Below are 22287 nucleotides of genomic sequence, written 5' to 3' on the forward strand. Positions count from 1 at the left end.
TGGCTATCCCAGACTATCTTAACTGTCTCTGGGCATGGCTATCCCAGACTATCTTAACTGTCTCTGGGTATGGCTATCCCAGACTATCTTAACTGTCTCTGGGCATGGCTATCTCAGACTATCTTAATTGATGTGGAAAGGCTGCATCTCAACTGTGGAACTCTCACTTTGACTGAGATCCTGGACTGTAAAGGGGGAGATGAGCTGAGCCCAAAGATGTTTTGATCAGAGGCTGCCTTGGGGTCCTGTAGCCTTAGTATTACATTAGATAGGTAGATAGATGGATAGATAGATAGATGGATAGATAGATAGATAGATAAATGATAGATACATACATAGATAGCTAGATTAGCTAGATAAATGGGTAAATAGATTACATGATAGATAGATGATAGATACATAGATGATAGATAATAGATGATACATAGATAGATAACAGATGGATAAATGATATGTAGGTAGATGATAGATAGATAGATAGATAGACAGACAGACAGACACACACACACACACAGATAGATGACAGTACATAGATATAAGTAAATGAAGGCTCCTGGCCTCAGCACCAGTCCCTACAATCAATGTGGGTCACATACTTTCATTTGCAGGTCCCAGTTTCTCCGTCTTTCTACTAAGCATATTTAACTAAATCACTCCAGGGTTCTCTTTTGCCCAAGGATGTGCAGAATCTTCAGTTATAAATACACTTAAAGGGAGGGGTTTCCGGTCAGGATGTTGGAAATGAGGATACAAACGGTAACAAGGGCTGGTGGGGATGGCGACAGGCTGCGGGTGGTTACGCGCACTAGGGTAGCCACTGTGGAGATCAGAAGTTCCGTTCGCCCATCTCTGCCACTCCTAGACAAGAAGGTAAAGACTTTACCCAACTACAAAGATGCCTGCTCAGCCACACCCATTGCTGGTCTGTTCTCGGCAGCTAGGGGACGGAATAAACCCAAACGGCCATCAACTGAGTGGGTAAGGAAAATGTGGTCACGCACAGCGGAATATTACTCAGACATAAAAAAATGAAATTATGAAGTTCACAGACAAACGGGTGAAACTGCAAAAACTTACAGTAAATGATATCACCCTGGCTCCAAAGACAAACTCCGAAAGAGCCCACCCACAAAGATGCTTACTTTAAACCTTTTGTTTGTATGCTTAGCAAGGGTGGACCTGGAAGCTAGAAAATCAGAAACAGAGCTGAAATTTTAAGAGAAGGGGATGGTAAAATGCAGGTTAGATGAAAGTGGATGAGAAATTGTGGAAATGGACAGGTGCAAGCATGGGGGGGGTATGAGGAAGTGGGGGGAGAGGGGAGGCTTAACGAAAATGAAGGGTACATGAAAAAGTTGGAAACCTGGGATCTTCCAATCCAAACAAAAATCAGAGGGGACAGTAGAAGACAGGGGTCATGAAAGGAGAGAGGCAAAAATCTAAGGGTTAAAGTTTCAGTAGAGATAGGAAATATTAGAGAGGAGAGGGTGGGGGATTAATAAAACTAATAAAACTAATAACACTAATAAAAACTAAGAATGTATGACAAAGCCTTGGAAATCCACTGGTCTGTAAGTTAATTAAAAAAAAAATTAACACACACACCCGACCCAGAACTAGCAGGGGACACTTGGGCCACTGGGGATGCCCTGCCTGAGTGAGGGACAGGCCTGCTTATCCTCTCCGGCCCTCAGATCATCTTCTGTAACAGGTGAGCAGAGCCACCCACCTCTGGGAATTCCTCAGAGCACTGGGTAGATGCTCGTGCTCCTGACACAGCTAGATCTCTTTCTAGATGTTTCGAAATCAGTGTGTGCAGCCTTTATCTCACATGACAATGGACCCAGCTTCCTCGTGAGGACACAGGAGCAGAGAAGCCAAGAAACTTGCCCACCTCACACAGATAGACACAATAAAGACTTGTAATAGTAAGCACCGACAACAGACCGTGCACTGACACCCATCCCCCTCGCAGTTTCTTCTATAGTAGTGAGCACTGACTTCAGAGAAGGGTCTTAAAATAATTTATGGTACCACCCAGCTACACCTCTCCTTAGCATATGCCAAAGGACTAATGGAAAAGGCGTGGCCCTGTTGGAGTGGGTGTGGCCCTGTTGGAGTGGATGTGGCCCTGTTGGAGTGGATGTGGCCCTGTTGGAGAAGGTGTGGCCTTGGAGGAGGTGTGGCCTTGTTGAAGTAGGTGTGGCATGGCCCACCTTACAGATCTCTGCTGAGCTATAGGCATGGTTTTCGCTCCTCCATTCACGGTAACTAGGAAATGAACCTGACATAAATGTCCTGCAATCGACAGTTAGAAATGAAAACATGAAACTTACGTGCACTGGGGAACGTAAAGAAAAATGAAGCCACGAACTTTTCTGGTAAATGGATAAAACTCGAAAAGATCATATAACTGAGACAACTGAGACCCAGAAAGACAAATGTCACAGGTTCCATTTCACCAGTGGCTCCCAATTCTGGGTCTTCAGACATGAGTACAGATCCTTGAGTATGATGGTTTGTATATGCTTGGTCCAGGGAGTGGCACTATTAGAAGGTGTGGCCCTGTTGGAGTAAGTGTGGTTTTGTTGGAATAGGTGTGGCCCGGTTGGAGTGGGTGTGGTCTTGTTGGAGTAGGTGTGGCCCTGTTGAAGGAGGTGTGGCCTTGTTGGAGTAGGTGTGGCCTTGTTGGAGGAGGTGTAGCCTTGTTGAAGTAGGTGTGTCACTGTGGGTGTGGGCTTTAATACCCTGTCCCAGTTGTCTGGAATAGAGTCTTCTCCTAGCAGCCTTCAGATGAAGATGTAGGACTTGCAGCTCCTCCTGTACCATGCCTCCCTGGGTGCTGCCATGCTCCCACCTTGATGATAATGAACTGAACCTCTGAACCTGTAAGCCAGCCCCAATTAAATTTTGTCCTTTATAAGACTTGCCTTGGTCATGGTGTCTGCTCACAGTAGTAAAACCCTGAGACATCAGGTAACTTGCAGAAGCCAGAAAAGTGAAATGGGATCATTGTGGGGTGGGGTGGGGTGGGGTGGGGTAGGGTGGGGGCTAGCCAACTACAAGTTACCTGAAGAGGAAATTGGAGGGGACTCTAACCAGGGGGCTGCAGGGGGGTATATACAAAGAAGAGGGAGAACAGTCACTAGGAATCATGTTATTAATTGTCTACCTGAAAACACCTATCTTGTACATGAGTAAGTGACTAAATAAACATATGCAGTTTAAATAAAAACCTGCCATCTGGGCTCACAATGCTGTCTCCAAGAGTTAAAGACTATTTAATATAACCCCCAATACCACGCATGAGAAGCTCCCTTTTGAGTTTTTGGTCAGGGTTATCTAAGAGACTCCCAAAGGCTTTTGCTATTGTCCTCACAGCCTCCCAGAGGTAGCAGATAAGTCCCTATTGCTGGAGACATTGTGCACTTCAGACACAGGGCCCAGACGACCCTGACCTGCAATTGACTTAGAACTGACCTGAATGCCCCCTCGCTAAAGACTAATGTTCATGGTACAGAAGGTGCCTTGCAAGCTTCCAAAGGAGGCAAGCAACCAACAGTCATACCCAGCTATAACGCCTATTAACTAACAATGATCAGCACAGCAGGATCACACTGAGGTGCAGGGATACATGGTCAAACTGAGGTGTAGCCATGCATGGTCACACTGAGGTGCAGTAGTGGCACACACACCTTGTCAGTAACCAACAGCTCGCTGATTGTTCTTAAGCCTTACTTAAGAGAGAAGCCATGCACCATACTAGTAACCAGTGTAACTACCCAATGCTAGTAAGCCCTGGACCTTGGAGAAGAACTTACAACCTCCACTTTACTAAACTAGCACAATCCCTAACTACACTCTAAACATTCGTCCTCATGTCCACAGGTAAGTGTGGTCCTCACCCCTCATCACGGAAAGTTCTCTTTGCAACATATGGCAACTGTTACAGAAACTGTAACCAATCAAAATGCAGAGTTCTGGAGCCCAGTCCTAATGGAAACATTTGTAATACAAGTCCTGCACCTAAGGCTCAGGGAACACTTCAGAAGATGGGGCAGAAAGAACCTAAGAGCCAGAGGATCTGGGAGCCTGCTGTGAGATCTCCTAGGAATGTCAGAAGCTATAAAGTCCTACTGGCATGACTTCCCAAATATGACCTTAACAGGGATTACACCAATAGACATGCTAAAGCACATGGGAGGTCATGGGGGGAAGCCCGAAAGTCCTCAACCCTACACAAAGAACTGTAGGCAACTAAAGAGTGCTTAGAACCAGAGAAATAGTCTTTCCATGATTAGGAAGAGCACATCAACTGCCTATCCAATAGCAAAAGGTCAACCCTGAAAATATATAGGTACAGCTAAGATTATATAGACTGAGTAGGCTGTATTTTTGTATTTGGGACTACACATGAGCGCGCACACACACACACACACACACACAGGTCTATGTATATAATAACAATTAGTGAGAAAGAAGCTATACTTTTGAAAGAGAACAAAGAGAGTATGTAGGAGGACTTGGAAGGAGGAAAGGGGAAGGGGAAATGATATAATCCCATTATGATCAGAAAAAGGCAAGATAAATCAAAAAGCTTTACTTTTATTCTTAATTGTGTGCAGGCTTGTGTGTCTGTATGTGGGTACGGACACTTGAGTGCAGTTGATCTAGGAAGGCATTTTATCCCCTGGAGCTGAAGTGGTAGTGAGCTGCCCAGTGTGGGTGCTGGAAACTGAACTCAGGTCTTCTTCAAGTACTGAGCTATCTCTTCAGCCCCAAGATTACAAAATCTTAGTTACATTCAAGATTAAAAACAAACCTAATATTTTTTTCTCTGTGAGAAACACAGCTCAATATACTTTTCTCTTCTCTCCTTATAAAGTCAGCAGCTTGCATGGCTTCACATTTCTCAGCTCAAGAAATCCTCCTTCCTCAACCTCCTGGCTCCAGAGCAGCTGAGCTCCCAGACATGGCAGCACTGTGCCTGGCTTTAGCTCAAGTTTCTTTATGACTCCACTCAAGAATGTCATCCAAAACTGAAACAAATGTAACTGACCCTGCTTATTCATACACCGAAGAATCGCTAGTCTGACACCTGGGACAGAAGCAATGACAAAGATTAGTTATCCTTTGTTCCAGCTGCACAATTCAAAACAGAAGCCTGTGTTACAGTGTTACAATGTTATAGTGTTACAATATTATAGCTGCATTCTGACCATCATCTGAATCAGTAAACAGCACCAGACTCCACACTTCTCAGGCCCTGAGAGGTCAAGTGAACTACTTAAAGCCACACAGCTGGGCAGTGGCCCTGCCCAAAGCACAAGAAGCACAAGTCATGAGGGACAGCCTGCAAACAGGATTCTTTGAGCTGTCCACCAAGGGCAGGCCACAGGGCAAGGCTCTTACCTGGGATTGTGGAAAGAGCTGCTGACTGCTGACTGTCGAGAGGGAATCCTCACTGAGTCTGAGGCCAGGGAGAGGGAACAGCTCATCCAGGACTGCACACTGCCCTCTGGCTGGGAGCTGGTGACAGAGATGTTGTCCCTAGAAGGCAAAGTGAGGACATTGACCACAGTGGCCATCACATCAGAGTCTGGGCCCTGCAGAGTGCTCTATGTGCTGTGTTATGGACAGGGAGCTGGTAGTGGCCTGTGATGTGGGAGGAAGCATTGGTGGTTGGAAGGGCTAACTTGGATCTTGACCAAGGCCACTTGACTTGTGCCTGAAGTCTGGATGGAAACCACTTGCGTTTTATTCTAACACCCTTGCTATTAACCACAACACTCTTAGTTACATACACACGTGTGTGCGCACACACACACACACACACACACACCAACTGAGGTGTTAAGGACTTGGGGTGTTAAGGCCTCTTTGACTTGAGGATCAAACCTGCCACTTAATTTTGTACCAAATAATATGTTCATAGGATATGCAAAGGGTGAAAATCTTCAATCCTCTTTTGCATTATGGGAATGTCCTTGGCAAGCTGAACTTTCTGTTTATGGTCTTTGTGTGTGTATATCTGTGCGAGTGTATATGGGTGTTATGTGTCTATCTGTGCATCTGTGTGTCTGTATGTCTGTGTGACCATGTGTGTTTTTCTGTGTGCGTGTGTCTGTGTGAGTGTGTATGTGTGAATGTATCTGTTTGTGTCTCTGTGTATGTGCCTGTGTGTCTCTGTGTGTACATCTATGTGTGTGTTTGTGTGTACAAGTGAGCCCATGCATACAGAACTGTATGGTATATTTGTGTGTACAGGTCCATGCACACACAGTGTGTGGTATTCTTATCTGCCACTAAGTCAGCCACCATGGGACAGGGCTGCATACATGAACTTGACATTAATCCTGTCCTCAAGACAGCATCCTAGGAGATCCGGTAAGTATCTCTGTGAGCAGCCACGAAATGAAGGCTCCATTAGTCCAGAGAGAGGCAGAGGGCCAGCTTGCAGGTCAAGGAAGGAGCGTCCATTTCCTTCCCAGAAGAGGAAGTCAGTGAGGCAGGTGAGCCTCGGGAAGGCGAGGGTTCGGTGGGAAGAGTGCACGCACAGGTGTGGAAGGCAGGAAAGATCAGGGTTCGGGAAGCAGAGAAGCAGGACCCATGGGTGAATGGGGGAATCAAAGATCAACGTGGAACACAGGTGTCTACCTATAAAGTCTGTTCTGGGGCAACAGGGAGCCATTGAAGGTGGTGGGGGATGGGGCATGGTAACACATGTCTTCCCTGTGTCTAAACAATGTCACACTGGTATGCAGGGTGCACTGCTGTAAGGGTACATGCTACCCCATGAAGCCAGAGCTTCATAGGCATTACAGAGACGGGTGTGAACCTTCTCCTGGCAAACTGCGCACACACAGTCAGGGGCTCATCTTCGTAAGTTCCATGGTTTACTTACCCCTCTTTCCCACTGCGGCTGCTACAGTCCACTGCCGTCTGGACACTAGAAGGAGACACAAGACAATGTAGTTGTACAGCCAGGACTGGGGAGCTGGTTCTCCAGCACTGCATACACCTGGGTTTGCCTCCCATTTCCACCCTGCGCTACTGTGTGGTTGTAGGGTACTGAGTTGCCCTCTCTGAGCCTCTCACCTTCCTTTGCAAACTGTGGCTGATTAATAACACATGGTTCTCTGTTTCTGCCCATGGAGCAGAGTGAGGCAACCCTTGTGGGTTATTCAGCACAGATTCCAGAGAACAGGAACAACTATTACCACTGCTCTTTAAAAATAGGACTGGGTCAGGGCTCTGGTTAAGAGCACTGGTTGCTCTTCTAGAGGACTTGGGTTCAACTTCCAGCATTTACACCATGGTTCACAGTCATCTGTAACACCAGTTCCAGGGGATCCAATGCCCTCTTTTGGCCTCTGAGGGCACCCACAAAATGAACAGACATATATGTAGGCAAAACACTCAGACACAAAACAAATATTTTTTTGAAACAAAACTGGCATCGCTGACATTAATCATATTGTTATTGACAACATACCTGGCGCTTGCCTCATAGTCTTTGGGAAGCTAACAGATCAGGTGCAGGTAGGATAGCTTCCTGGAGCATTGTGGGAAATGCATAATCTAATTGTACAAGTAGCTATTGTTGAGAATGAAACATGTTTATACACTCTGCCCACACCATCTGTCTCCATTTTAGAGATGAAGATAGTATACCATGCACAAGGCCACTGAACTTCCAAACCCAGCTCTGTAGTCAGTCTGATAGTCAGTGTACCACTGTCCTCAAATGGGGATCCAGACAAGACCACACCCCCGCATCCAAGTTGCCTTTACTCTGATCCTCAGGCTGGACCTTCAGCCGCAAGGTCTGCTGGGATTTGGGCAGGTCTGAAGAGGATGTATGCTCATTGGTTCTTGTTTCTTCCTCAAGACATGCTGCCTCAGACACCTCTTATTTCTAAGCATGTATTTCCAGTGGACGGATGCCCTTGAGGATCATAAACATGTCTTCTGTGTGTGGAGACAGGATAGTAGGGTCCCTGGAGCCCACAACCAAATGTCTAATGCCAAGAGGCTGAACCTCATTTTGGTCTCAGTGTGAGCCATGCAGGAAGCCAGCACTCCCATTCTCTCTGTTTGGAACCCATGCTCTTGAGCTTGGACACTGTTCATGACTGGCACAGCTCGGCCACAGAGCACATACGGGTGCTGAGACTCATCCAGGCTTGATCTCTGAAGCTGGCTCTGGGGACCTGGAATTCAGAACCACTTCCTCCTGGAGGGACTCTTTCCCCAGAGACTTGGGCAGTTTCTGCTGTCATGTTTCACTATGGTCTCTGCTGTTCCACCTGGATATGTGATGCTTTAAAACCCAGTCTGTAGGCACAAACCCCACTGAGTGTGTGAGTCCCGTCTGTGTGAGTCCCGTCTGTGTGTGTCTGTGTGGCTTCCCAACAGGCTTAGCAGCTGAGACATCAACTGACAGAAGAGGAAACACATCTTTGTAAACAGCACTTCCATATAAAGTTGGACTTCACGCTCCCAGAAGGCTACTCTGACGGTCTAAATCATGATTGTTTCCAGCTGAGCAGGGAAATCTAGGATTTCCATGCATCACGACTGCACCGTGTAAGCCACCATCTCACAAGAAACAAGACTGTAGCCACCATTGCTACACCCCTCCACCCTCTACACCTGCTTGGAGTACGCCACATTCAAGTTAGTAATTCTGTTTAAAAAAAAAAAAAAAAAAGGCAAGGCGAGGCTGGAGGCCAGATGCACTGTCCGTGGTGCTGATCTAGCTGGCCTTGTAACCTGGGCGCCGTCCGCGGTACTGATCTAGCTGGCTCCAAAACCGAGGGAGTCCCAAACCCCAGCCCTGGGCTGCTGTCTACAGTTCTTTCTGTCATTTTGGCCAGTGTGGTTTTGCAAAGGGAACCTGTGCCAGGAATTTTAAAACAGATGTTGGCAAGGATCGAGGTAATTGATTAAGTGTCTTCAGATGTATTCCTCTTGGGTACCTTTCACCAGACAGCCGCAGTCTAAATGCAAATACAGGCTAGGAAGTTAACGCTTGGATTCGTTTGCTCCATGTCAGTGACTGACGTGAGCTCCCCATCATGGCAGCCCTGAAGGGAACAGAGACCTTGATAGGGGGTGAAGGACACGTGACATATCCTATGTGATAACAAAGCTGCCTTTGTCTGGCATCAGAGGTCTGTGTGTGGAGGGGAGGTGTGAGGCCAACTCCAGAAACAAGCCATGACTTCATGGCTTAACACATGCATCAGTGAGACGTTGGATACCTATGAGAGTCAGTTTCCTTATCTTTAGTTTGTAAAAGATACTGATAAGAGCCTGGAGACCATGCAAGGACAGCATGTGCCAAGCAGTAACAACTGTCCTCCAGAAAGGGAACCAGAGGGGTTCATCATCACTGCTTCCTGCAATTTTGGAAATAGACATGGTGAATTGAGGGAGACCTGACTCTATCTCGTCATCTGGGTGTTGGTTACAATCCTTCTCAGAAAGCAGGACAACCTATAACATCCATTTAATGCTAGAGGCACAGGGGCCCATGCTGTGACTCTAACTGGGTTTCAACCTCTTTAGATAAACAGAGAGCTTGCTCAAGCTGTTCTTCCAGGTCAGGACCTATTCAGCATTCATGGAGGACAGCTTCAAGAAAAGGGCTAGGGGATAGTCATCTCATGCAGCAGGGAACTTCACATCCAAGCCAGAGCCAAGGTTCAACAGTGAGTTGTTGACACACAATGTGTCCTCAGAAGCCCAGTCTTTGGCTCCATCCAGATATCTCCAGGTCTCCTCCACAGCCTGATGTTAGACTAGTCGTTAGGGCACTCGCTCCCAGAGTCCTTATCTTTTATCTGTGACTCTGAAGTCAAGGGTAAGCTGTGGACCCCTCCATGCTCTACCACATCCCCAGGCAAAGTAACAGGCAGAACAGTTGCAGATTCTCAGGCCAGGAATAGATGGCGATTTCTGTCAGCCAATGTAGCCTTCCTCCCATGACTAATGAGCATGTTTGAGGCCCGGGGGATGAACTGAAACATTTCTTCCATTAGTCTAAGTAGGCTGATGTTATAGTCTAGCTGACGATGCCAGGCCCTGCTGCAGAGTCACGCAGGCTTAAGCACCACCGTGTGCTGCCTGACATTCTGAGCATGTGGCTTGGCTCCCAGCCTGCAAGGCCTGCAAAGCCTACTCCATTAAGATCTAATTCCAGGTGAATTGTAGAATTATGATTTGGCATAATGAGAATAAGTCTCTCAACTTGGCAGTTGGAGAGTTAGTCTCTCTCTGTCTCTCTGTCTCTTTCTGTCTCTCTGTCTCTTTCTGTCTCTCTGTCTCTGTCTCTTTCTGTTTCTCTGTCTCTGTCTCTTTCTCTCTGTCTCTGTCTCTCTGCCTCTCTCTGTCTTTCTGTCTCTGTCTCTGACTGTCTTTCTGTCTGTCTCTCCCTCCCTCTCTTCCTCCCTCCCTCACGCCCCCAACCACTATTCCTCTTGCTCTTTCTTCCTTCCCTAACCCGATGACCTGAATCCTAGTTGAGAGTTCATAAAGAAGTACCTTGGACCAATCTTTCAGGCTCCAATCCAAACCTCTCATTCAAGGCAATAAGAATGCACAGTGTGCAGTTTGGAACTTGCTGGCACCAGGGCAGGAACTGGGAGCACCGCTCTGTGCAGCAGACCCATAATGGTATTTATTTTTGTCTTTGACCATCAGTGATGTTCCTCTGGGGTGTCGTGGTTGTTTCCTTATTAACTTGACACACAGTAGAGTCATGTGGAAAGAGGAACCTCAGTTGAAAAGATGCCTTCATCAGAGAGGCCTGTAGGCATGTTTATAGTGCATTTCCTTGATTAATGATTGATGTAATTGGGCTTATATCATTGTGAGTAGTGTCAACCCTGGGCTGGTAGTCCTGGATGATATAAGGAAGCAGGCTGAGCAAGCCATGAGGAGCAAGCCAGTAAGCAGCACCTCTCTGTGGTTTCTCCATGGTTTCACTTCCTGCCTCCAGGTTCCTGACTTGAGTTCTGGCCCTGACTTATTTTGGTGATTGTGGTAGTTTGTGTATGCTTGGCTCAGGTAGTGTGGCAGGAACTATTAGGAGGTGTGGCCTTGTTGGAGTAGCTGTGGCCTTGTTGGAGGAGGTGTGGCCTTGTTGGAGGAGATGTGGCCTTGTTGGAATAGATGTGTCACTGTGGGCATGGGCTTTAAGACCCTCCTCCTAGCTGCCTGGAAGCCAGTCTTCTCCTAGCAGCCTTTGGATGAAGATGTAGAACTCTCAGCTCCTCCTGCACCATGCCTGCCTGGATGCTGCCATGTACCTTGATAATAATGGACTGAACCTCTGAACCTATAAGCCAGCCTCAATGAAATGTTGTCCTTATAAGAGTTGTCTTGGTCATGGCGTTTCCTCACATAGGTAAGACCGTAACTAAGACACTTTCCAACTGTTCATGTCCAGCAAGTCAGGTCCTACACGCTTCATAGGTGATACTGGTCAGCTCCCACAGTTCAATAGATGACAGGACAGTGTCCCTCTTCTCTCAGTCTGAACAAACCAGCAGCCCCCAGGCATTTTGGGGTCCCCCAGCAAATACAGCCTGAGACTTGTAGAGAGGACAGAGGTCAGCAGAACACAGCCCCGCCTCTGACCCAGCCACCACCTGGTTACCTTTCTGTGTCACTGTCACTTGACGCCACCTCTTCCAAGGCTGCCTGCAGGTCCGCGATGCGTCGGATGGACGTCTCCAGGTCTGTCTGCAGCGTCTGCCTCACAGCTGCCAGTTCCTCCACATACTTCTCCTGTAGACAGAGAGCACAGGACTCTGATCTCCCAGAGTTCCTGGGGCAAGGGACAGACTGAGCAGAGCCTATGAGGGCGAGGGGACAGCCTGAGCAGAACCTATGGGGGTGAGGGGACAGCCTGAGCTATGCCAGAAAGGTGTGTGGACCATGGACTTAGGCATTTATGGCCACCCTGCCTCCATTGCCCCCTACTCAGGCCCATCCTTTATCTGCTGCCTGTGGGCAACAGACTTGGAGGGTGCAGGCCAGATCAGTGGAGCACTCTGCAGCCAGGAAGCACCCCAGAGTGAGGGAGCTGCAGAACCAGCAATCAGCAGTCAGCAGAGCTGAGCTCTCCTGCTTCAGCTTGAGAACCTGGGGGCATCTGCAGACTATGAAGACCAAGACATCAGTCCCAACACTGCAGAGCCCAGCAGCCAGCCTAGGGCAGACAAAACAAGGCCCCTTACCCCATCAGAACCTAGAGAAGACACACAGATAGGAGGGACCAGTTGGAGATAGCTGGCTCAAGCTGGGGACCCCCTGCCTCCTTATTCCTTCCAGTGACAGACGCCCAACTGGCATGGTGATCACATCCGAGCACACCGAAGGCTGTCTCAGCTGCCCCTCGAGAGCATAGCTGTGTCCTGAGGCCTCATACGAGCTTAGGATCCTCTACTGTTAGTGAGGAGCATGAAGAGGCTGAGGGGTGGAACACCAGTCTTATATAAGCCTGTTTGGGTAGTTAGATATGTGCATGGCAGAAAGCCCCACAGGAACCCACCTGATCCTCAGACAGATCTACAGCCGTGAGGCAGGGGAAGAAACATGGACGGAAATGGCTTCCATGTGCGCCAGTGCCTACGGCATACTCCTCTTGTCCAATCACGCACCTTTGCATTCCAGTTACATTTATGGATCACCTACTGTGTATCAGTTTCCACAGAGCTAACACTGTCACAGGACCTGATCTGCCTGCACTGCTGACACCTGGCACATGGGAGGCAGGTGCATGCTTACGGTGGAGAGAGTCAGTGTTACTATGTAACTGTCAGTTACTATGTAACTGTTAGTTACTATGTAACTGTCCCTGGCAAAGGAAAGGACAGGGTCTGACTCTCACAGGATGCACAAGCATCATGTTTACCAAGGTAAAGACAACACTGGGCAGTGTGAGCTTCTGGCCCAGCATCGCTCACAGGCATCTGGAGCCCTTTAGACTTCCAGACTGCTGCTTTCCCTGGGTGCCCCATACACAGTCCCTTGTGTGGGAAGCAGTTCAGACGATAATGAATGTCAGCAATGAAGATGGGCTCTGCTCGTGACATTCAATTAGAGGCTAATACCAAAGCTGTTGTTTGTTGCTTGTTTCTTTACCCAGAGCACCCTGCTCCCCAGGGACCTTCATCTGCCTGAGATGCACGGGAGCTCTTCCCTCAGGCTCCGTGCCCCTGAGGAGGCCCCTCAAGGTTCAGTTCACCTGAACGAGGGTTGGCTCAACAGAACAGATCTTACAACATCCTTGAAATTCAACCGTCTTGCTGTTTTCTGGTACAGTAATAAGAACAGACAGAAGCTTCCTGCTTAGTAGGACTGTGTGTTCAAGTGAATAGGTGATACATGGGGAGCTATTGCCGGTGGCTTGCTTAGTAAATACAAGCAGGCATTTATTAATACATGTGTATTCAGCAACTGGCAAATTCTTTTTAATTCAACTCTGCAACCCAGGCTGGCCTTGAAATGTTCATCCTCCTGCTGGGCTTCTAGGCTTTGCCACTATCACAGTTCCTGTTCTAATATAAAAATCCAAATGACTCTGAATGTCACACAGATGGGAAGATGTCAAAACAGCCCTGAAACATTCTGAAATGCACGCATGCATGTAGGCACGCACGCACACTCACACACATACTTACTCACACACACACACACTGTGTGCATATATGTATATATATATGTGTACATGTATACATATATGTATACAATGTATATGTATATGTATACATATATGTATACAATGTATATGTATAATGTATATGATGTATATGTATGTATACATACGCATGCTTATATATATGCAATCATCTTATGCTTGAAATATACCTGAGCATACAATAGCTATTGCTGAGTTCATTCCTAAGTGAAAATTGTTATCTATAGTTCTTATTCGGACTGGTGTTCTGCTGAACAGCTGAAGTATCTTATCTCGCTTAATATTAATAAGATCCCTTAGATCCAAGCACCGTGGAAACAGAACATCATTGGAGAATGTTACAGTAAATTACTGGCTGTGGTTATTCTCCCTGGCATGAGCTATCAAAACATGCTTATATTTTCTTTTTGTGATTTTCCACCATTCTCTGCAGAAACTATGAATTTGGTATATTACTAGAAACTTGGAAAATGGGGCTTCATTTCTCTGGTTCATTGCAACTGAATACCCCTCTACCTGACTAAGAGCCAGCTATCAGCAGGAAGAAAGTCCAGGGAGCATGGAGTCACTGTTTCACAAGGTCCTTCCCTTAACCATCCTGAAAACTCTCTATTTCATTCTATTTTTATGGTGCAATAACAGATCTGATTTTAGTTCTCTTTCTGTTGCTATAATGGAACACCCGAGACTGGGCAATTTACATAGGGAAGAGCTTTATTTTGGCTCCTGGTTCTGCTAGTCCAAGGGCACAGCACCGCATGTGTGTGGCTTCTGCCAAAGGCCACAAGCACATGACGGAAAATGGGAAAACAGGGATTTTTGTTCTCACAGATACATGGGAGTTCCCCTTCAGGCTCCATGCCCCTAAGGAGGCCTCTCAAGGTTCAGCTTGTCTGGATCAGGGTTTGTCCAACAGAACAGATCTTACAACATCCTTGAAGTTCATCCATCTTGCTGTTTTCTGACACAGTAAGGAAAGAAGGAAGCTTCACCATCCGTGAAATCAAGGAGGTACCCCTTTGCACAGCCACTCTGGAGGCAACCATTTTGGTCCTCTGAGAGAAAGAACTCCTGTGTGTGTGTGAGTGTGTGTGTGTGTGTGTGTGTGTGTGTGTGTGTGTGTGAGAGAGAGAGAGAGAGAGAGAGAGAGAGAGAAAGAGAGAGAGACAGACAGAGAGACAGAGACAGAGAGACAGAGACAGAGAGACAGAGAGACAGAGACAGACAGACAGAGACCTTAAATCCCATGCCCCCACCCCACTCAAAGCTCTCACTACCTTTCCGCACTGTTATTTATATACTCTGGAGACCAAACACTGGTCTTTTCTGGGGATAATCAGATTCAAACCCTAACAGGTCCCAAAGGCACACCAAGACACAGGGAGCTAGGTATGGCGGCACATAACTTTCAATGCTGGTACTCAGGAGACAGAGAAGGCAGATCTCTTTGAATTCTAGGCCATCCTGGTCTACATAGAGATCTGCAGGACAGCCAGGGCTACAAAGGAATCCTGTCTCAACAAAAACACCAACAAAAGGAAAATAGCAGAAAGATACACACTGAGATATACAGGGCCAGTAAATATCTAACACTTCCTCCTCAGCCTTACCTCAGCTGAGGCAGGCATATCTGATGGGTCATTGCGCAAACTCAAGCAACCAAGGGTCAAAGGGTCTTCACCTCACCACCCAGCTGAGTGTCTCAGCCCCAGACTGCCCTGAGCTGCTTTGCCTGTCAGTGGCAACCAGAAAGCCAGATTTTATCATGCCTTAAGTGATGGCAATCTGCCCAGAAGTGCCCCCTGAGTCCTCAAAGAATACAGCAAGACATATGGTCCCTGATAGGTTTTCAGTGTGAAGTGTTACTCCTGTGCTGAGGGGTTGGTGTTTTGAGAATCAGTAGGAACTTTAGGAGATGGGTTAGCTGGAGGAAGTCAGTCACTGAGCATGTGCACCCAGGCACCGTCTCTTGTCCTGTCCACTTCCTGTCTCTCTTTCTGATCCCTGATTGCCATGAGATAAGCAACCTTGCTCTGTCATGAACTCTTACCACCATGTCCCTCTGCCCATCACAGGGCACATCCTGGATATTCTATGGGGTCCAACAGCAACAAGAACATATGTCAACCCAAGGCCACACACGCTGTAGACAGCAGAGAGCTTCCTCACAGAGCCCAAGGGTCAAGGTCCTTGGAAGAACAAATGTTGTTTAGGACTTGGGGAAAAAATACACAAGATTTTCTTTTTCTTTGGGCACCAAAGTAGTGTGTGCTGGTTAGTTTTTTATTTGTGTGTTTGTTTTTGCTTTGTTGTTTGACAACTTGACTATAGGGTCTTAAACAGGTTTGCCCTCCATAGACTCATATATTCGAATGCTTGGCCCACAGAGAGTGACACTATTAGGAGATGTGTCCTTGTTAGAATAGGTGTGGCCTTGTTGGAGTAAATGAGTCACTGTGTAGGTGGGCTTTGAGGGCTCCTAGTGCTAAAGCTCCACCCAGTGTGGAAGGGACAGTCTCTCTCCTGGCTGCCTTTGGATCAAGATATAGACCTCTTGGTTCCTGCCTGCATGTTGCCATGCTTCCCACCATGATGATAACGGACTAAACCTCTGAAACTATAAGCCAGCATCAGTTAAATGTTTTCCTCTATAAGAGTTGCCGTGGTCATGGTGTCTCTTCACAGCAATGGAAACCCTAACTAAGAAATTGCCACAAACTGGATGGCCTGGGATGAGGAAATGTAAATTGACAAGTTGCCTCCATCAGACTGGCACATGGAGGGGCGCAGTCCTGACAAATGATTGATGTGGGAGGGTTCCACCCACTGAGGACAGTACTAACCCTGGGCAGGTGATCTGATTTATATAAGAACCTTGATTATAAAAGAAGGCACGCTGAGCAAGCCATGGGGAGCAAGCCAGTATCCAGCACGTTTCCATGTTTCCCGCCTTAATTTTCTGCCCCGACTCTCCTCAGTGATGGACTATGATTTGAATATGGAAGCCAAATGAACCCTTTCCTCCCCAGGTTGCTTTGGTTGTGGTGTTTCATCACAGCAGTAGGAAGCAAACCAGGACAAAGTTGGTACCAAGCTTGTGAGGTATTTCTAGGACAGACATGGCTATGTTGCTTGGAGAATGATTGTAGAATCATTTGGAACTTTGTACCAGAAAAGCCATTGAGTGCTCAAAGCTTGATGGACTGCCCTGTGGGAGCTCAGGGAGGTGAAGAGGATGGAGGACTGGTTTATACTGGCTGCGATGTAAAGACTCTATCATGCCTGTTTAAGTGATGCTTTGAATTAAGAATCTACAGTTTCTGGTCATCCCTGGGTTGAAGAATCAGCTTCGATTAACAAGAGACCAGCACCACTGAAGCGAAACCATTGCTCTGTGCTGATTAGCTGGGCCTGAGCCAAAATCTGTAACGGGAGAGATTTAGAAATGTCGTGGCATGGCCCGGCGTGCTTGGGTTGCCTGGACTCCCCACCATGTTCCCGCTGCTCCGGCTCTGACTAGCTAGAAGTGCCAGCCCTGGCACCCATGAGACGCCAGCGTGGCGGCTGGCTCTGCCAATTTACCACGCTGTCCCCACAAAGGTCGGCTGAGCCCCTGATAATATCTCCCATACTCTCGGTACCCAGTAGAATGAAGACTCTTAAAGCTTAAAGATTATTCAGTAGATTTATATATTTGGAAATGCTCAATTAAGAAGATGCCCACATAATTAGAATAGTTACCTAATATCTAACCTTTGATATAAGTTGCTACCCACGACTGCTCTTGACCCATCCGTCTGTCCTCTATAGTTGCTAGCCTCTCCTTTCTTCTCCCCACCCTCTCCTTCTCTCCTCCCAACTCCTCACTCCACCTACTTCTCATACTGCCCAATCACCAAATGTAGTGGGGGAGGGGGAGGAATATCCCACTACAGAAATCTTCGGGGAAGTATTCCCTCTCAGCCAGCACAGATAGGAGTGGTTCGAGGAGGCCAAAACAGTCTAGCAAGCTGGCAGCTGAGCTCTAATATGTAGGAATCTCCCATCTGGTGATGATTTTGGAAACATGGGACCTTCAAGGTTGAATGGATCGTGAAGAGAAGCTGAGGCTTGACATGGTTTGGCAGAGTCAGGGTCCCTGAAAAGGCCAGAAGAAGCCACTGGTGGAAAAGTGACCTCTGTTGGAGTAGAGACTCCAGCATATTGGAGATGCTAGGGCTGCCGTTCATCCTCCCAGGACAGAGGCAGGAGTGGGGAGAGAGTGTGGAGCAGATCTGAGCCCAAGAAATAATCTGTGTGTGCTGTGGATGGCATGGCTGGAGAGATGGGATAGCATAAGCCCCCTGGAGCCCACAAGATCATGTTGGACACAGTTATTTATGCTGTTGAAGATTTGCTCTGCTTTGATCTGCTCATAACTGTTTCCTGGTTTTTTTCTCCATCTTGGAGGAAGGAAGTACGTGATTTGTTTTTTTTTTTTTATTTTACAGGAGGCTACAATTAAGAGACTTTGGGTTTTTAAAAAGATCTTGAATTTCAAAAAGTGTAAAAAAAATTTAAAGTCTGTGAAACTTTTAACGTTATACGATGTTTTATATCGTGACATCATCGGGGATCTTGGGGGACAAATAAGAAAGAAAAGGTTATGGTTTTAATAGTGGTACATTTGTGTGTCAAGGTGACAAGGGGTCAATTGTACCGCTTAGTTTTATCAGCTTGACACAAAGTAGCAGTGCCTGGCAGAGGGAACTTCAACTGAAGAACTGCCTTAGACTGGCCCAGAGGCAAGTCTGTGGGGGGCATTTTCTTGGTTAATGAGTGACTTGGAGGCCCCAGCCTAATGTGAATAGTGCCACTCCTAAGCAGGTGGTTGTGAGTTATATTTTTAAAAGGTGTGTTGGGAAAGCCACGGAGAGCAAGATAGAAAGCCACATTTCTCCATGGCCTTTGTATGAAATTCATGACTCGAGTTTTTTGTCCTCATGTCCCTCAATGATTGAGATGTGTAAGAAATAAACCCTTTTCTCCTCATGTTGCTTTGGCCACAGTGTTTATTACAGCAGCAGAAAGCAGACTAGGGTGGATCGGGGTGGATCAGGGCAGACCAGGGCAGACCAGGATGGAATGTGTCTATTTAACAAAAATCCACGTCTGATTAAGTCTATCTTCACTTTTAAGATAATTTAACAACGGTGAAAAGGAACTGAGGTTTTTTAGGGTTGTGATCAATTTATATCAATTTATTACAAGTTTTAGATTCCTGCATGAAATTGATGAGCTTTTCAGTAGCCTTTAAAGAGAATAATTAAGATGGAAGCCACGAATAACAATAAATAATCTCTCTTTGTCCTCCCAGCTGTTTGTCACAGTAACGGAAAGTCTAAGTGACAGCGGCTAGGGGATGGTTCAACGGCAAAGCACTCGCAGAATAAATCTGATGAACTGAGTTCAGTGCCTGGAGCCCAGGAAGGACCTGATGCAGGATTATAAACTCTGGTTATCCCCCTGCTCCTAGAGGAAGACAGAAGAAGGCCAGGAAGTTCATAGGCCAGCTAGTCTGGTATAGCAAAACTGAGAGCTGATATCTTTAAGTTTTGTCTGACTTCCCACACATGTGCAAGGCATGTGCACGCATGAGCTCACACACATAGACTGGAGAATCCCTCAGTATCACATATGATCCTCTGGCTCCATGGCGATGAAAACCAACACATACTTCAACATCAACAGTGCTTTGAGTTTTGAACCTGGATCTTTCCATGAATTATGGTTCTTGGAGCCAGCCTTCCTTATTGTGCTGCGCAGTGAGTCTCAGAATGAGGAAAGGGATCTGTGGTGGGCAGAGTGAGACCCAGCCTGCACACAGCAGTCTGCTCTAGACTACAGAAACCCTGCCCCTTTGGAACCCTGCTCCTGCATGGGAACCTTGTCTCTGTGTAGGGACCCTGACCTTTCCGTGGGAACTGTGTCAGTGGGTCACTGTGTCAGTGGGTCATTATGTCAGTGGGTCACTGTGCCAGCAGATACCTGTTTCTCACCTCCCCTTCCTGGTGGCATTGCCAATTCTTGCTCTTTGACAAAAGTTTCTTGCAAGGAAAAAAATGAAGGAATATCAAGTGGCACCGTCTTACACATCTGACTGGCCCAGTTCTTCTTTCTAGTAAGGGTGTGGGAGCACAGAGGCCACAGGTACCAAACAGGCAGAACCTCATTTTCCAGAAAGGAGTCAAAAAATATATTACCTCTTGCTTGAAAGTGAAAGGATTTCAGTGCTCACACTGAGAGAGCTGGATGAATCAGAGAAATAGAAACCACACCATGTCACTCAGTCCCAGGAACCTAATACTGGGAATTGAATAAGTGAACTGAATAGGGAATCAGTTTCCCCTGTGATGGGAAAGTTGAAGCCAGAAGAGGCCGGCTTAATCTAGATGCTGCTTTACAAGGTCAAAGCCCTTTGCAGATAGCACAGGATGCCCAGGTAGGGTAATTAGCCTAGGTAGCCCTGCATCTTATCATAAGGATTCTTGGAGAAAGCAGTTAAGAGGGTCTGTAGGGACCAATTGTCACCACATTGAAGGACTCCAAGGTTGGGGTGAAACAGACCAAAGCTAAGAGCAGCTGGTAGAAGCCAGAGGAGCAGCAAGCAGGAAGGCACTGGCAAGCCAGGGCTGTGAGGGAAACGCCCAGACATGAAGAAAAAGCCCAGACATGGGGCCTTCCAGTGAAGGCAAGGCTCCAACCTTGTGCCCTGTTGGAAGCTGGCTTTAAGAGGACCCCTAAGGAGATCTCAAAAGATGTGACATCTGCCAAAAGTGCCCAAGGCAAAACCTCCCTCTCTCTGGTCCTTACACTCTCCAACCCACCTCCATTGCCCCCAGTGGCTCCCTGTAGGTGACAGCTGAGGTGAAAAAGCTTGGATTGGATCTGATGGCAGGGGGGTAGCTAAGTGGTTAGAGCTTAGGATCACCAGGGATTCATTATTTAAAATGCAATCGATGTTTTCAGCTTATAAATATCTATCACACCATCTGCCCAGAGAGCTGCATGCTCTTTCTCATGCGTAAATTTTGAGGAAAAGGCAATAAGATTTCCAAAATCTCCTCTTTCCGGCACCACATAGCTGAGTGAAGAATTACAGATCTGTATTGTCCATTGGTTATTTATGACTGTGTAACAAATTACTTCAGCACCCAATGTTTGGGAGCAGCAAATATTTACTATCTCGTGTGGTTTTTATCGTGTGAAGGGTTCAGGCTTGGTTTAGCCGGGTGGTTCTGGCTCAGTGTCTTTGGAGGTCCAATTAAGGTCCCCCAGTGCTGCCTTATGCCAAAAAAGAACCTAGAAGATGTGACAAGGACCTATGTACTGTCTGGTTTTGTGTGTCAGCTTGGCACGAGCTGGACTTATCACAGAGAAAGGAGCCTCCCTTGAGGAAATGCCTCCATGAGATCCAGCTGTAAGGTATTTTCTCAATTAGTGATCAAAGGGGGAAGGCCCACTGTGGGTGGTGCCATCCCTGGGCTGGTGGTCCTGGGTTCTATAAGAAAGCAAGCTGAGCAAGCCGGGGAAGCAAGCCAGTAAGTAACATCCCTCCATGACCTCTGCTTCCTGACCTGTGTGAGTTCCAGTCCTGACTTCCTTTGGTGATGAACAGCAATGTGGAAGTGTAAGCTGAATAAACCCTTTCCTCGCCAACTTGCTTCTTGGTCATGATGTTTTGTGCAGGAATAAGAAACCCTGACTGAGACAACCTAGGATTGCGGAAAATTATCCACATGGTCCTAAATGTCATCGGAGGGCCCCTGGGGGGATAGCTGTGGCCTCAGTGACGAAAGCTAAGGTTGGAATGACACCGACTAGAGCTAAGAGAAGCAATGAGTCTGGGAACCAGGAGAGGAAGGTACGGGATCGTCCCCGAGGCTCTGCACTAAGACCTCAATTTTAACCCCTTTGCTATGGGTTTGGGTTTCTGGCTTCTACAGCTATACAAGACTCAGACTCCACTGTTGAATGCAACCACATGAGCACCTCCAGCAGCAGCAGCAAGAAACCCAGGGGTTCTCTTTTGATATTATAATCATGAGTCAGTCAGGGAAGGCCTGTCTGACATCAGGTGTGACTGAACCTAGGGGACCTCTTTTCAAGGATACTCATTGATGTGGGTTCAGGATGCAGTCTTAGTTGCTGTCTGATGACAGGTTCAGTGCTCTGCCTTGGGGTATGGGGATCCCCCACAAAGATGCTAGAACAACCTCATGTGAAGGGGAAACCCTCCCTGAAGTAGACAGCCAAGGGATATCAAAGCAGAAGCCTCTCTGCAATAGCCTCTCTTGGGATGGGACATGGAGCTGCACAGAGGTTCCTACTGGAGGCCAGCCAGCAGAGGGACATCAGAGGACCTTCACAGTCAGAAAGACCACTTAAGGGAAACCCCTGTGTCCATTGTGACCATGAGCCAAATGTCTAAGATCACAGCGGTCTAATGGATGAACCAAGTCCTAAGTTCCTAATACCTAAGCAGGTAGATGGATGCTGTACTGTCTGGTTTTGTGTGTCAACTTGACACAAGCTGG

General features: G+C 47.1%; 1 protein-coding gene across 1 annotated transcript in view; it reads right to left on the minus strand.

The window, feature by feature from the left end:
* The window catches only part of Myo18b (myosin XVIIIB), a 199489-nt gene that overhangs the window by 21211 nt on the left and 155991 nt on the right, over positions 1 to 22287 (minus strand). Inside the window, exons 39-41 of the mRNA XM_028765526.1 lie at positions 11666 to 11796; positions 6905 to 6949; positions 5413 to 5550 (exon numbers count right to left, since the gene is read on the minus strand). Of these exons, the coding sequence (XP_028621359.1) occupies positions 5413 to 5550; positions 6905 to 6949; positions 11666 to 11796 (314 nt within the window). The remainder of the gene's footprint in view (positions 1 to 5412; positions 5551 to 6904; positions 6950 to 11665; positions 11797 to 22287) is intronic.

This window comes from Grammomys surdaster, unplaced genomic scaffold, assembly GCF_004785775.1.
Source record: "Grammomys surdaster isolate TR1022 unplaced genomic scaffold, NIH_TR_1.0 164, whole genome shotgun sequence".
NCBI classification, from domain to species: domain Eukaryota; kingdom Metazoa; phylum Chordata; class Mammalia; order Rodentia; family Muridae; genus Grammomys; species Grammomys surdaster.